Source organism: Anser cygnoides, chromosome 3 (assembly GCF_040182565.1).
Source record: "Anser cygnoides isolate HZ-2024a breed goose chromosome 3, Taihu_goose_T2T_genome, whole genome shotgun sequence".
In the NCBI taxonomy this organism is placed as follows: domain Eukaryota; kingdom Metazoa; phylum Chordata; class Aves; order Anseriformes; family Anatidae; genus Anser; species Anser cygnoides.
In genome coordinates this window covers 73609603-73625690 of record NC_089875.1, presented here as the reverse complement: position 1 = coordinate 73625690, position 16088 = coordinate 73609603, and the positions used below count along the sequence as shown (strand labels likewise).

The 16088-nt window shown below is 44.8% G+C and overlaps 1 protein-coding gene across 8 annotated transcripts in view; it reads right to left on the bottom strand.

Moving 5' to 3' along the window:
- Positions 1 to 2008: 2008 nt before the first annotated feature.
- Positions 2009 to 16088, bottom strand: part of SESN1 (sestrin 1) — a 75471-nt gene continuing 61391 nt past the window's right edge. For 3 of the 8 annotated variants that reach the window (XM_048081080.2, XM_066993172.1, XM_066993173.1), the window contains exons 2-11: positions 11565 to 11630; positions 10455 to 10655; positions 9341 to 9523; positions 7649 to 7879; positions 6210 to 6357; positions 5322 to 5434; positions 4885 to 5075; positions 4477 to 4621; positions 3564 to 3617; positions 2009 to 3131 (exon numbers count right to left, since the gene is read on the bottom strand). In XM_048081080.2, coding sequence (XP_047937037.1) covers positions 3045 to 3131; positions 3564 to 3617; positions 4477 to 4621; positions 4885 to 5075; positions 5322 to 5434; positions 6210 to 6357; positions 7649 to 7879; positions 9341 to 9523; positions 10455 to 10655; positions 11565 to 11630 — 1419 coding nt within the window. In that variant the 3' untranslated portion in view covers positions 2009 to 3044. Of the gene's footprint in view, positions 3132 to 3563; positions 3618 to 4476; positions 4622 to 4884; positions 5076 to 5321; positions 5435 to 6209; positions 6358 to 7648; positions 7880 to 9340; positions 9524 to 10454; positions 10656 to 11137; positions 11160 to 11564; positions 11633 to 16088 lie in introns of those variants that run through there. The other 5 variants (XM_066993170.1, XM_066993175.1, XM_066993174.1 and 2 more) reach the window with 5 other exon arrangements.

Genomic DNA, 16088 nt, shown 5'->3' with positions numbered 1-16088 from the left:
AGGGGAAAACCCCGAGCATTTTCAGCCCCTTACTCCAAGGTGAGTAGCTCCATGTGTAGTTACGATTGTCTGCAGGTTGTGGTTACTCCTGTTCGAAAATGTGACGGCATGAAGCCCTTCGCACACGCTGCTGTTTACTGCTTGAAAGGGGAGAGAGTGTGTGCATGTCCCAGCATGTGTCTGGAGGTTTTATGCTGGAACCAGGCAGTTTGGGCTTTCTGGAAGTTTCCTGTCTACCTCTGAACCATTAAAAGAACAGCAGCACAATCAGATGCTGCAGAAACTCCATTTGCAGATGGGGAAGACACTTTTTTGTGTGGCATTAGGCATAAGTTAGTTTTATGATATGCCTTTAGACAGGAAAGTTTTGCTGTTTTTGGAACATTAGAAATCCTGTATTTTTAGTTAAGAGGAAATAGCAGATGCTTCCTGTTAGTCACAATTTTCGACAGTTTATTAATCTTTCTCCCCTAGATCATTTTAGATATTTTAGCTTCTTGGAGTGTAAGTGTTCTCAGAGTGTGCCGTAGTGACAGAAACCAGTTTGAGCTAGCTTAACTCTACTTGTGGGGTTGGCTAAATCCATTTATTTTCTGCCTTACACAGAAGGCGCCTACATTCCTGTAAGCAGGCCAGAGTTTCTACACTTGAGTGTACTGGAACCCCCATTACAGCCAGCTGTAGGAGTGTGTCCCAAAAAGTTGGTCACTCAGGCATCAGATATCATCTTTCTGGATTGCAGTAAGGCCTTAGTCCAGAAGGATGCTGTGAAGGATGGTATCAGACTGTCCACCTGTGAGATAAACACGTTCACACCAAATGACCTGCCTCAAGGGCAGCGCGCAGAGGTTTGCAGTAAATGGGGCTGGACCTGGCTGGTGGCCGGGCACCAGCGGTGTTCCCCAGGGCTCAGTACTGAAGGTATTGTGTGCGGTTCTGGGCGCCACAATGTAAAAACGATGTTAAGGGCCTTGAAGGCTTCCAGAGGAGGCCAACAACGCTGGTAAAAGGGCTGGAAGGCCTGTCCTGGGAGGAGAGGCTGAGGACGCTGGGGTTGTCCAGGCTGGAGGAGAGGAGGCTCAGAGGCCACCTCGCTGCTCTCTGCAACCTCCCAAGGAGGGGAAGTGCAGAGGGAGGTGCTGGGCTCTGCTCCCCTCCCTGGGAACTGATGTCAGGATGCACAGGAACAACGCAAAGCTGTGCCAGGAAGGTTCAGACTGGACATCAGGGGAAATTCTTTTACCGTGAGGGTGGTCAAACACTGGAATGGGCTTCCTGGAGAGGTGGTCAGTGCCCCAAGCCTGTCGGTGCTCAGGAGGCATTTGGACAACGCCCTAGATAGCACGCTGTAACTTTTGGTTAGCCCAAAGGCGGCCAGGCAGTTGGACTTGATCACTGTTGATCCCTTCCAACTGAACTGTTCTAAATCCCCCTCCCACTCCCTGGTGCCTCTTGCCATAAATTCCTCAGCCTGACTGCACAGTGAATATCCCTTTTGATGCCAGAGGTCTTTTTGGCAGTAGTCTGTGAAAACCAGCAGCCTAATCTGGAACTAAGTTCACTGCTGGACCGTTTTAAAATCCCTGTTAATCTCCAAGTGATATTTAGAGCTAGTTGTTGAAAAGAAGTGGTTATATAAAAATACATTTGCTGTCTCCAGTCATCTCACACCCCTTACCTGTGAGGCAGCAGCAAACCCTGTGTGGCAGAGCATACCTGAATAGAGGGTAGAAGACTAAGGGAAGGAATGAGGGAGGATACCAGGAAGGTATGTGAGAGGTGCTCCCACTGTGATTTTAGTGAAGAGATAAATACGTTTTTTTAAAACTTTATCTCCTACCGCTTTAGACTTGGTTGAAAAAAATCATGGTTTGTCATTTTAAGTACATTTGCTCAGTTACTGTTTCAAGCATTTTAAAACAGTCTTTAGTACACTGGGTATGTGAACGAGTGAGTCAACCAGTAAGAAGAGAAATGTGAAGTTAAACCACACAAAAACACCAAGAGAAAAAGTTGTTACCTTTATTTAAAAAATACCAATAATACTGACAAATTTAAAAAGCGATTCACACTCATACAAAAGTATTCATGTGTTCTCCAAAACCACTGTATATTAAATGTCAGCATTTTAATCATGTTTTGATTTACTAAAAATAGATCATATTTAGCCTAGTTATTTAAGCAACTGCAAAAAATCAGTAAGACCAGCGCTGGGCATGTAATACAGTAGGACTGTTTGGCAGTCTAGAACAACATTCCCACACCTTGTCCTAGCTCCTGAACAGGTATCAGTTCACCCTTGAAAAACAGGACAAGAAGCTACTCGACACTTCATGTAGTTAGATCTCTAAAAAGCTCGGAGGACCGATGTCCTCTCCTTTCCATAGGAAGACCATTGCACTTTGGAGCTCACCAAATAATGCTGAACAAATGTCCTATAGCATCTTAAGGCTAAATTATTTGAGAAAATTGACTGCTATCTTTCAAATCATCAGTGTGGACAGAAGAGGTTTAGTTCTGATTAAAAATCTAAATAACAAGGCTTTTTTGAAACCACACACAATAAAGGCTCAGACAATAGCAGTGCTCACTTTCACTTTTAGCTTAACTGGAACAGCCTGTGTCTGTTCACTCCACCAGCACAAATAGCAGCATCAACATTTTCTAAAATTATTCTTGTAGGGAAAGCAAATGTCATCAAGTCCCACTTCTTTTCACGCTCCAACTCCTGTTGTATTTGCCTTAGAAGATCTATATACCTATCATTTGCTATATTGCCACAAGTTCATAGAGTGTCCCGTGCTGTCTAAAGCCAAAATACCATGATCAGGCAGCACTTCTGCACAACCCTGTCTTTTCAACTGCCAAGCGTTCACTGCCTACTGGCAGCAGTGATATTCCAAACACGGAAATAGCTGAAACTAAAGGAGTTATGGCACAATGGGCGTCTTAATTTATAGCTACCGTTGGTCCTGAGGCTTCGTATCTTCCTCTGCCATACCGCAGCTGCACAACATTCCAACGTCGACAGGCAGCTGGAGGCATCAGGTCATATAGCGAGTAATAGCTCTCAGAGCATAAAGTAGTTCGGCTTGCATCCGAGCTTCTACCAGAAGCAAATTTACATGGACCTTTGGGAAACAAAAGAAGTTGTGCATTAGCAAAGCGCTCGCAGTAACGTGCTTCGGTAAAAGGAAGTCTGTGGGGCTGTGGTTTTCGTATTAGTTTTTGCCTTAGCAGTGGGGGAGCGCTTTGCACGTTTCAGCTACCCAGCTAATTAGCTCTATCAGGAAAGCTTGCTGAAGGAGGAAAGATTTAAGGAACGCTCCGGTACTGTAGCACGGTGCAGCAACGGGGCACAGGTACGTTTAAGCAGGGCCAGGTTCGTAAGAAAAGGTAGGTGACCTTTAGTAGACCAACTGGTTTAGCTGGAAAAAAACAGACAAGCTTTCAAGCACAGAAGCCCTTCATCAGCAGCAGGCTATGTGCAGCTTGGGAACAACTGTTGAAATTGAGCTTAATTCAGTTAATTAATTAGTCGAAGGCAAAAGGGTGGTTGGTACCTGTGGAGCGGAGGGGGTTGTTAGCAAAGGAAGAGGTGATAAGGTCGTTTGCCCCTGTGGGACAGAGAGAGAAACACAGGTAATTATCACCTGAACAACATGGGAGCGGTTAGCTGAGGTGAAGCACACCAGGAACTGTAACATGCCATAAAACTATTGTCTCTGTTGAGATAGAGGCTTTCAGTAGCTGCCAGAGGTACGAATTTGAGTGCCCCAGCTCATCTTCTCAATGTATTTACTGTATTTCTTTGGGGAGGAGATCAGAAACTATGTGGTGGAGGGGGGTGAAAAGTATTCTCTCACTGACAGCAGGTTAGCTGACAGTTTGTTTTGGCATGTAAGGGCTGTGTTTGGTTTCACTGACGTTACTTCCATGAGGACGGTGAGAGTGGCTGGTGATTGCATTCAGGAACATGTATGATCCTTGGATTTTGATGGTTAGGGAGATGCAAGGTTCGGGGCTTTAAAGAAGGGTTTATGTGCTTGAAAGCTTGTAAGTCTAACAAAAAAAGCCAAACCACATATAGTAGTTTTTTTCACCCTTAAATCATCACGGTTATAGTATCCCTGTTATAATTCGGTATCTCTAAACTGTTTTCACGAGGAGTTTAGCAAGAAATGGAGCCTTTGATATGAACACTGATTAAAAAATATTACCAGAAGGTGCAATTCAGACTGTAACCCAGCAGTAGGCACTTAGACTTTTAACTAAAGTAACTGCTTTGGGGCCATTCACAGTATGAAAAGAAAAAATATTTCAGTCTGGGAAGTGCTATACCCCGAATTAATTTACTGAACACAAGCAGAATCCCAGTCACATCAGCCAAAGCTTAAATGCTAGCTGGGTAGGTGTGGCGGTAGCATGACAAACAGATCTCCCACCCGTGTCCCTCAGACCGCACGCACACTGTACCTTCTCAGAGTGTTCAAACTGCCTCCAGAAGCTATCGTACATTCTTTTTGTGGTCTTTTCAGGAGTGCAAACCACAGTCTTGATATAAACTTTAAAGCTGCGGTCCAACAACTGATTAATTTCACCATAGTCATAGTCATCGTATCTGTTCAGAATTGAAATAAAAACACTTTCATTTTCAAGAACCAGATATTTCACTTGCCTTGTTTGTAGGTTCCTTCCAGAAAATAAATTACTGTCTAATTTGTACCACTAGTGGCCCTTCCCCATACATACAAATATGTTTTTTTTTAAAAAAAACCACACATGTATGTTTGCTTAATAAATAGCTCTGCTTGGTCTGAGTAAAAAAATAATAATAATAATGCTAACAATTCTGATATGTACAAAAACCGTAGCAAAACTGACCTTATTCCAAACATACAATGAATATAGTTCCAAATAGCTCGTCTTAGCATTGAGGTATCCACGTCTTTGTGCATGGCCATTGTGTTGTAAGTCAGATTATAAGCAATGTGAAACTTCTCATCAAGTAGCTGTCCCACGTCTGGGTAAAGACGATTAACCAAGGAATAGCCATGGTCTTCCCAGGAATAATCCTTAGAAGAAGTAAAAATGCAGAATGGAGCATTTCAGAAATGAACTTGTGAAGGCCTTGTGCTTTAATGTAATCTCTCTCAGGGCACATAATCCAGTATGGGGGTTTTGTTCAGTTGGTTTCTGCTTTAAGTCTTGTCATCCTTGGGGCAGTAAGTTACAGCACAGCAATTTCTGGGTTTGGTATTTGCCACACAACAAACAGACCGCACCCCAAGCTTCCTGAGAGCAGCCCCCATCCTTGTTACCTGAGCTCGGAAGGTGGGCACGTGCATTCCATGTCTGGAGAAGTCTTTGTAACCATAGCTGGTATCCTCAAAGTGACGAGACACATCTCTTGTCGGTGCCGATTCTTCATCTTCTGTTAATTGCAAAGAGAATTTCATGCAATTTCAGTAAGAACAAACTGAAGTGTACTAGGGGAACTGTTACAGAAGAATGGGAGTCTGTGCTTTTTAAATAAACACACAGTTTCACTGGAATACCTGTAATAAAATTCTTTGGTACACCTTAGTGTGAATTCAGCTATTCTTTTTTTAGAGGCAATTCCATGAAAAACACTCAATCTTTCTGATCTGCAAACATCTTTTTTCCTTTCTTTTGTGTACCAGTCTTCACCCTATCCCTCTGGTCTAGGGGGTACTTTGCTCTGAACTCAGGAGGTCTTTAAACCTGTAAAGGGGAAACTTGGTTTGGAACAGAGAGCTTATTGAAAAAAGACCTCTAAGTCTTCCATGCCAAGTTTATTTTACAGGAAAACATTGAAGAACCCACAACAACCCTAAGCTTCTAACAGATTAAGTGTTATTTCAGAGTCACCTGAAACGTAACGTTTTGTAGACTTAAAAAGCTACATCTAAGGACTTCTTTTTACAACGCCTCATGAAAGAGGTTTAAAAGTTTCACATTTCTGTTGGAAATAAATTTCTAGTAAACACGATATTGGTCAGTAAGTATTAATGTATGTTTGGGGTGCCACAAATCTTGGCACTGCTTTGCTTCTAAGTGATCCTGCAAGAAAACCAGGCACCCCTAATCTTGATCCCTTCAAAGCAAAGGTACTGTTTTTGAGACATCAAACAACACTTATTTCTTAAAGCGATTTAGAACACATATACACAGTACATCTGTGCTACCTGAAGAACACACGAACATGCTTTCCCTCTTCTCTCTTTCAAAACGGGTGGCCATCTCTTCTTGGCTGGCTTCCTCTTCATCTCTGCACTCCTGCAGCTGCTTCATTTTCTCCATGAGAGCTTCAACTTCACAGACGGACTCTGTAGTCTTGAAAAGGAGACACAAACATTTCATTTCCCTGTGTAACAAGAACTGACAATTACAGTAGAAATCATCAAGCCAGAAAATTTAAATGCAGGCTGTCTCCTTCATTTACATCATTAAATACTGATTTTTCCAGGAAAACAGCTCTTGAAAGAAATCTGTACTGACCTAACAGTTCACATTTAGTCATCATCTTTTCTCAATAAGATCTCAGGTATTTTTAGTATATTTTAAGACTTACTGTGTTTGGGAACAAGTGGTTGTCACAATAAAATTGAAATAATTTCTTTTAGCTAATCTAAATGTTTAACAACTGAAAAAAATAGGGGCTGTAACAGAAATTCTGATAGAGGAAGTAACCACAATTTACTACCCAACTGTATTTTTCCCTTTCTCTGCTCACATATTGAAGAAAACATATCGAAAGGGAAAGGAAGAGTGAGTGTAAACGCAAATGTAATGAAGCCTCAAAGGACAGCTAGCGCAAGATAATCTGACTTCACAAGAGCTGTTTCAGCACCATCACAATATGCTATTAATTCAGTATCTGGTCCTGTAAAAATCCATCAGCACAAAGCAAAATGAAGTTATCTTCAATTTAAATTATTCGCCCCTTTTTCTCTCTGCCTTTTGCTGTCAACTTGCCCCTTGAGAAAACCGGCAAGCTCATCCAACAAAATCTGAGTGCCACCCACGCTATTAGAGCAAAGTCTCACAAGCAAGGAACCTACACTGAAAATATCCTGTTGTCGCTGCTCTTAAACCAGCGCTCAGTTCACATCATGCTTCTCACCAACTGGAAGCAAGTGCAGATCAGTGAGCACAAGTGCTGCAGGCAGGAAGTACTGTTTTAGACACAGGGTCAGAAAACTGCGAACGATCTGTCGTGTGATGCACCACAAACACCTCAGGGCATCAAAGACTAGAATCAAAGGAAGAGCCAAATTTCCACTGCACACGTGGAATAAAAAGCTTTCCTGGCCACTGCTACTCAGGACGTGTATCATTATCAAGCTGAGGTCAGCAGCAGTCACTCAGATAGGCAAACAGATAAGAGATCAAAAAAATAGACAAGAGAGATTGTATCTTTGTCTCTTCCTTTGCTAGCTTTCCCCAGTGCCATTTCAGCTCCTCCTTAATATATCTTTTCAACAGGTTAGTCCTCAGCTAGGTTAGGCTCATCAATCCCACTGAACAAAAAGAGATGCATGCACGGGTATCCTCGGTGTATTCAGTTTACAAAGAAACTACTTCAGTTGAAGGAGAGTTTTCAGACACTTCCCAGGATACTCACAGTTGGGCTGGCATGAACGTCATCCACCCCGTGGTAACCATTTGTCATATCGCAGATGCAGTAGTTACTGACGGAAGGTGGCCTGAAGGTGTGACCCCCTTCACAGTCGATCTCCGGGCTGATTCCACAGCCAAACGTGAAGGAAGCCAGGGAGTGGTAGTGTGTAAGGAGAACTACTGCGTGGATCAGCTCCGCCAGGGACCAGCTGTTCTCTTCAGTCTTCAGAAGTTGCTTTAAAAATAATGCAAGACAAAAGCATTACTTTTAAAAAGGGGTTCCACGATTCCACTTTCATGGAATTTATCAACACATTTATTTGACGGATAAAATTATTTTTTCAAAATCCACAGTTGCTCCCTAGCTCCCTTCTGCCCTAACTCTCTGCATGCTCGCTGACCTGTTAGCAGGTTACCTGCTGATAGCTGACCTGGTGACTTCTCTCCCTTCTCCAGCCCCCAAGCAGCTATCGAGGCAGTTGGGGTTTCTGTTTTGCACCATACGGTTTGCACTGAAGCCAGACTGGCTTGTGTCGAAATCTCACACCTCTGGTGAAGACGCAACCACAACAGTTGCCTCTTTCTTCAACCGGCCTTTACAGACTCGGAAAACGCTGGCACCTCCTGGCAGATCAGCTGTGCAAGAACCTGGCATCAAGGCTGGGCTCCCTGCGCCTGGTCCCTGTGGGTGGAATGCTCTGCGTTTGACAAGAAGCTTCAAACCCCAACTTCCCCTTCAGGCAGGAAAGTGTGGGAGGTTTGGGCCTCCTGGCAAAGCGTGCGTCCTCCCCCACAGCCCAGGGTCCTGCCTCCGCTCTCCACCTGGCAGGCAGCGCGGAGCGAGTCCCAGCACCCACTTCCGTGCTACAGGTAAAGAGAAGGGCAGAGGAGGGAAAATTGCTCCAGTAGCCACGGCCAGGGCCGGGCAGGGGTGCCCCTACTGTGAGAGCTGCTGTCGCTGAACACCCAAAGCTGGCTGAGCTGGGTTACTCTCGGAGGAAAGAGCAGCAGAAGCAGCCGCTTTGTGGCTGGTTGGTGCTGCGCTGCTGGCCGGCTTCCACCCTGCACTGCCACGGCGTCCCTGGGCTGCTCTGCCCTCCTGCTCCCCCACTCCCAGCCTGGGCATCGGTCACCTCCGAACTGCCATGCAGGGGCAGTGTGGGGGCATTTAGCCTTTTCCTTTTGTTCTTACTACTGACTTTCCCCACCCCCCCCCCCCAAATAAAATTATCTTAGATGTAAACACCAGGGACTCAGAAATGCCTGCAGAGAGATTAGAGCTCGGAAAACTGAGCGTTTGAACCAGCAAATACTGGGACAAAAACATGGTGATCTGTGTTCAGCCTGGCACCATCTCAGAAATGCTCGGGGATTTCTGGTTACTGACAGCATCCAACTTAAGGAAGTGCACATCTGACCACACCAGCATCGCACCAACAGAATTCTGACATGACAACTCTGAAATACCAGCGTATCATAAATTAAATTGGTTTGTGGTTTGAGACCAGTAATGATTATGCCAGTTTTACGGGGTTAGCACAAGTGATATATCATGCACGCAGTATCGCAGTGACTAAACACCGAAATGAAAGTGATCTGAAACACAGAACATCTCTCACCCTGTCTGGCTCCTAACCCTAAGATTGCATTTACTGAAAAACAAGGGTACATTCACATTACTCCATGAAAGATCTACCTCGATATGCTCCTTGGTGATAAGCCAGGGTCGGTGAGCCAGCATTTTGTTCAGTTCTCCCAAATTCTGCAGTTTTTGAGGTGCATTTTCCAGCCCATTCAACCATTTAGGGTCTCCACCAACGTGAAGGAAGTCATTCACATGGAGGTTAACAAGGTAAGAGCACTGATGTCTTGCTGCAGCCTAAAAAGGAAAACACGGTTGTGGTACGGAAAACAATTACAGTAAGTTAGTGCATTACAACAAATGTCACAAGCCATCATTTCCTCAAAATATTCAAGAATAAGACTTGCAGTGTTCAAAGGCTGAATTACAAAAAGCCTGTTTTGATTATTGTTCTCATAACAGAAATATTCCTCATTTGTCTACATTCTAATGATGCTGGCTACAGGTGCACCATGCCTGCATCCAGAGAGAAGTACAGGCATAGATCTTTTGCATGACCTGTAGCCACTATGCCGTCCTGCACAGTACTCTCCAGCGTGGAGGAAGCAAGACTGCTTCTAGGCAAATCTTTACCAGCTAGAACAAAAGCAGGTTTTAGAATGCACATAGCAAGAAGAATTAAGGGCAGCTTTTCAGCAAAGAAGAGATCCAGTGTCATTTATTCAAGCATTAACACTTTTCCCATCAAAACAAGGTGCAGTGCAAATCTTCAGTGTAACTTCAGCAGGCCATTAATGACCATTGCACTGGCAGATTGGAAATGATAAAATCAGCCACTTCTGGCAGAAAACCTGCTCAGAATTCAGGGATTCAGAAGCAGATAATGGCACTACCGAGTCAGAGAGAGGTGCATTTGACAAACCATGCACACACAAAAGCTGTCTTGAAAACCAGTTTCTGAGATACTAAGGAAACCAAGAATAAACAATTCGTATTTTTATAACAGACTTTTTTCTCTTCCTTGCATTCCTACCGAAACTATGAACATAAAGTACTGATCTTATGAAACAATTTGTAAAACAGACACAAACAAACCTACTCTGTTTTTCCCCTTAGCTTCTGATGAAATGCCTAGCCAACTAGAAACTGCAAAACACTGCTATTAAAAAAGATCAGAGAGAGTTGCCAAAGCGGCTGTTTCTGCTTGCTGCTTTACGCTCCAGCATACCATTATCCCGATGTAGTGCCGGTAATGAAGAGGGAGTGGACCATCCATCTGCAGCAGATAGTGCTGAGTTTTCAGAAAGCTTTCAAGGTACTGCGGGTGGAAAACCATCACCAAGGTAACATTGTCCAGTCGGCCCAGCGTCGCAAAAGAATCTGCAAACAGCGTGTGCATCATGGCGTCTTCGTTTCCCACTTGAATAGTCTGAGTTAACAGAAAGAGAGATTAATAATATTGTCTGAGCAGTACTGATAAAATAGAAAAAAAAATGTATTACCACAGCACCCAGGCCCCCAATGAAAGGAATTATAAGATACCTCTCCTAATGGCATTAAATCAGTGCACATAAAGCAAGGCAGGAGATCCCTTCAGCACCTCTCATTTGGATCCCAAATGATTATATCAGCAGCAAAAAGAGATTTTTGCCTTTATACTTTCTCTCATGCAACATTGACTTCTCCTCAACTCACACCTTCCTGAATGCCCCAAATTCATCTTACGTTATTATAACAAGAGCGAGCTAACTGAAAAAATATTTTTTACTGAAAGGAAAAGAAGAAAACAAGTAAAAAGCTAGCTAAGATGACAAGACAGAATTATAAAAGGAAACTGAAGCTTAAGGCTCAGAAATTCCTAGAAAACCACAGGCATATTACTAACTTTTCCTCTGCTCCAAGTTCTCCTACCAGTCGCTCAGAAGAGAAGCACCAGCAATGCTCAGCCACGGCACTCTGCAGTTTGTCAGATATTCAGAATGGCAGTGGCAGCTCAAGAAAAAGTAACCCCGGAGCAGAGGGGCAGGTACCTTGTGGACCAGTAGGAAACTACATCCGGATGTTCACAAGGAAACACACACTCTTACACAGAACAGTATTGGGTTTCTCTAATGCTAGAGAGCAGTGCGGGAGGTGTCATAACTACTCCAGAGTTCCCCCGGGCTCTCGTTGGTTTGTACATCAGAACTGTGGCCAAAGTCTCACCAGGACTGAATGTGATCACAACTGAAAATGTTTTGCAGTTCAGCAGCTGTCCTGAAACCAAATGTGGGTTACTACTAAAAGAGTGTTCCTTAAAAGCATAAAGTTCACTGTGTACTTGAAAACACCACCACACCTCCTTCTCTGGGATGAATCTGCTTGGTCCGTGTCCCAGTGGTCTAGGAATTCTTATTCCAAGTTCCTAGAAAAGAAAAATACACCATCTCAGCGTTCGGTTATAAACAGCCTTTTAGCTGTGGTTGCAAGAAAGAAAAGAATTTGCCATTCAGAGCTGAGCTTATTTGGGTACTTGGGGTACTCTGACACCGGTACTTTCACCAGTACCATTTGTACGAATGCAAATTATTTTTCTGCAAGTACTTCAGAACTAGTCACACTTGTTTACAGAGCACAGTCCCACTCCAGCTACAAAAACTGCAACAACAAAGGCCCTGTCAACCACAGAAAAAACACACAAATATATATATGTATGCGCACAGTACAACCTGGTTCACAGAAAATTTTGCATAAGGCAGATTCTGGCAGGGCGTCCGGGACACGTTGTTCAGTACAGAGCCGGCTGCTGTGTGGTTATGCCACTGATACAAAACGAGACTGATGTATGTGTGTACATCCGCAGTAAGCAAGCACATAACACTCTGTGCATCTGTCAGGAAATGAAACAGCTGTAACCCTAATCAGATTTCTTTTTCCCCGACCTCAAAGAGGTCTTAAACTGCTGAAAGTACCTGATCTACATCTGCGTCTGCTTTCTTTTCAAGACGGGGTAAGTAGCTGGTCAGGCTCAGGCAGAGGTGAGGGGGAGCACCCTGCGGTACTGAGGCACTGCAGGCAAGGCAGAGCAGAGGGGTGTCTACAGCTCTTTTAGGCTTCGAGGGCAGACAGAACCCCTAAAAGTTGCCTGCCAAATCCAGATTTAAATTTTGCTACGTTTTCCCTACATAGGTGAAGGCTGTTACAACCAAGCAATACTGGTCTCACTAGTGCACCTTTTGTCCGTAGCTGAGGTTTCTATTTGCACGATTTCATCGCACGAGAAGCAATTTTATTAATCAGTTACCATTCCCTGAACTTTCCGCTAAGACTAAAAACCAGCTTCTGAAAGCTGGAAACGACCAGCACGGATCCATCTCGGAGCTACCGAAGCCCACCAGCCTCCACCAGCCTCCAGCACCTCTCAGACCTGTGTCAGAAGCCCTCACTTCTCTTACTGGGGAAAATGGAGACCAAGAAGCAGCTCTTATCACCAGCCATTTCACATATCCCACAGGACAGCAAGGGTTGCGATGGGGCTTTTTCCTCCTCAGGGTCCTGACATTCACAAACACACCCTGCTTGTCAGTTAAGGCGCTAGCAATGCCACTTGGTGTGGGCTGCAATTCATTTCTTAAAACCCCTCTCTCCTCAAAGCTTCCTACCATTCTTACTCAGTAATATTACAGCTTCTTATCCCAGCTACAGCCGCACTAGCAAATTAGAGGAACATCTTACATGCAAATGACAGCAAGAGAAACGTCGGTACACATCGTGTAATTTAGCAGAGGCCTGCAGTTGTCTGCCAGCTCAGTTGTGTACCAGCTCAGCCACTCCAAGAGAAACACCTTGAAGTTTAATTCTTGAACAACTGTGTTTCAGTCTTCCCTGTCCCAGAGGAGTTACAAGGAAGAAAAAAACAAGTTTTCGGAAACAAGGCGAGGCGACCGCTGGTATATTTTGCCTCACAATCTAAAATACGTCCATGTCAATACGCGTTACATTTTTAAAGCATGCCGGGGCCAAACTGCTGTGTTTACGCTCCACAGAACAGGCAGCGTTAGGAAGGCACGCTGAAGGAAAAAAACGAGCCCTCTCTGTGAAGTGACATTGGGCTTCCTGGGGGACTGAAGAAGTTGCCTTGTTCTCCTCGGGCCCTGAAATGACAGCATGGATTCAAGCACGGGTTCAGGGCTCTGCTCTGACAGGGAGGTTGCAAAGGACTTGTGAGCGTGGCACTTCGCACTGCCTCCGTTTCCCATCTGCAAACTGGGGGTTAAAGCATTTCTTCCAGAGGGTGCTGAGAACAGAAATGTGCTTGTTGTCATGAGGTGATTGACTACCAGAATCAGCGTTTAATCAAGTTCTCCTAGTGCTCGAAGAACACCAGGCTTCTCCAAGCACTCCCAGCATCCCGATGCTCTGATACGACACAGACAGCCCAGAAATAACGCCCAGAACACTCCTGGAGGACCTTCCTTTGTTTTTTGCTGTATCTCCAAGCTCCACAATGCCTTTCACGATGCATTCCAAGTACATTCAGCCAAGACACACCTCCCTCCACACCTTCCCTTCCGAGGGCAAGCTGCCTCCCGGGCCAGCTGCGGCACCCCTGCCTGTCTCCCCTGCGGCCTCCTGGCGAGGACGCCCCTCACGGGACACCGGCAAGCACTCGGCAAAGGAGCGGGGCCCAGGCCGAGCAGCAGATGTAAACAACCAATATTTATTTTGCTTATTACAAAAGCCTAAGAGACTTTCATGTGATTCCAGACCATCAGGTTGCGCACCAGTGACCTCAGCGCTGCGGTTTCCCCATCAAGCTTCTCCTGGCTTCTTTCCTCCTTTGTTAACCTCGCCACACCACTTCCATTCAAACCAGGAACTCTGCAGCTGAATCCAGCTCCGAGCTCAGCAGAAAGCCGACCACAACCGAGGCTTTACGTGCAAGTAATACCTCAGAACGATAATCCACCGCAGGCGCTCGGTCTTCGAAGCCAGGCCCGGGTGGCTGCGCGGTCGGACTGGGGCCGCCTCGGCACCCAGGAAGCCCAGCAGCTGACGGCGGGGGAACCACTGCACCACACAGGGGGGCCTCTGGAGAGAAGCCTGGCTTCAGCTGTATAAATGCTGTGTCGCTGGGCCGGAGGAGGCTACCTCAGAAATCATGGAAAGGGCACCTCGGTCCCCGTATGTAATGTAATTCGCATTTCTGCGTGGCCACGATTGTTACCACAGGAACCCCGTTCTTGGGATACCTGTCACATCTGAGCCTACACGTCCCTCCTCACTGCCACAGCCGTGCACCTGACATCTCGTGTATTTAACCCATGCGACATTCCTGCAGAGTCAGCAAAGTGTGTTATCTCCCCCTTAGACAAAAAAGAAGAAACACAAAAGCTGTGTGTCTAACCGAGGCTGCTACAGGAAGACCGATGGCTTGAGCTGAGGTCTCAAGTCACAGGCTAATGCCCTAACCATCAGACCGTGTCTTTTCAGAGACTTCTCAACCAGGAAATATGTGTTTTATGCAAATTTACACCAAGAAACAGCTCTTCAGAATGCAGGCAGAGGAGTTAATGAGACAAGTCTGCAAACCTAATTAAGCTTCCCAGTTACCATTCTCTCTCACCAATCTCTCACTTCATTTATCTAACTCCATGATGCCACCCAAAATCTGTATGGCATGCACAGATATGCTGAGCAAAGGCCACTTACAAATCCATCAGCACGTAGAAACTCACGCTACTTACAGCTTTCCTGCATCTTAAGGCTGTCAATCAAGCCCTTTTTTAGGTAAATTTTTAAAGTATCTTGTCAAGAACAGCACTCCTATCAAACGTACGTAAAAGCTTGTGATGCAAAATTGGATTGCAAATGCTTAAGAGATGCTTTTTAATACCTGAGGAACAATGTACCTGAACACTGTAACAGACCATCATCTATTTTGGTTTTGAACCTCTTTAAAACATGAAAAGAAAAAAAAATGTCACTGCTAAACAGACACCCAATGTCAGAAATTCCACCTTGAAATACTGAAGCAGAGTTCAGCTACGTGCAGGGATGCAGAGCTTTGAGACCAGGAACAGCCACGTAACCCCAGCTACAGCTACTGCGCCATAGTTGAGCCTAAATGCTTTTTCTGATCCCTGCTACCGGCTCCTGGCAGCTAAAGCTCTGCCTCTTATCATAAAACTTCTCCCAAAACTCAATCGTAGTTTGGTCAGATGAGTATGGTGACTGCCACCAAACTTCTGATTTTCAGTAATTCAGGATTCATCAGCTGAGCACTAACCGTGAACCACAATCTTCAGACTGCTTGCCTGGGTTAAAACACAATGAGTCATTTTGCTCCCCTCAAGTACAATCAGCACCAATATCAAATGCTGTATCTCCCAGAGATGCTGATTTATATACTCACTTAAGCCCCTCTAAACAGCCAAAACAGAACATTTTGTCACAGACAAGCCACATGTGAAGTGAAAATATAATTATCAATTTACCTCACTAAACCACGCTTGGATTAACATCTTCACCCGAATCATCTGTATCCTGACTAACCACTAAGTACTGCTAGGTTCAAACAAAATTTTATGAAAGTCACATTCCGTAATGCAATATAAATGAATCAGCACAGGTATACAGAGGGAAATGAGTCTGAGGCAACCTTTTTTGTGGGTAACTTTTCCCTAGACGGCCAGTGGTCATTTTATGTAATCTAAGCACATTCCTATCCAAGCTCTGGGTTAAGTACAGCACAATAAATGAGTTGTGGGTTCAAACCTCTTCAGCACAATTCCCCAGTAGATTTAATCCCCCCACTTCTCCACCGTGCCAGTGCTGGAAATTCAGCTTAGGATACTATGGTATGCATCTGAAGCCGACATTA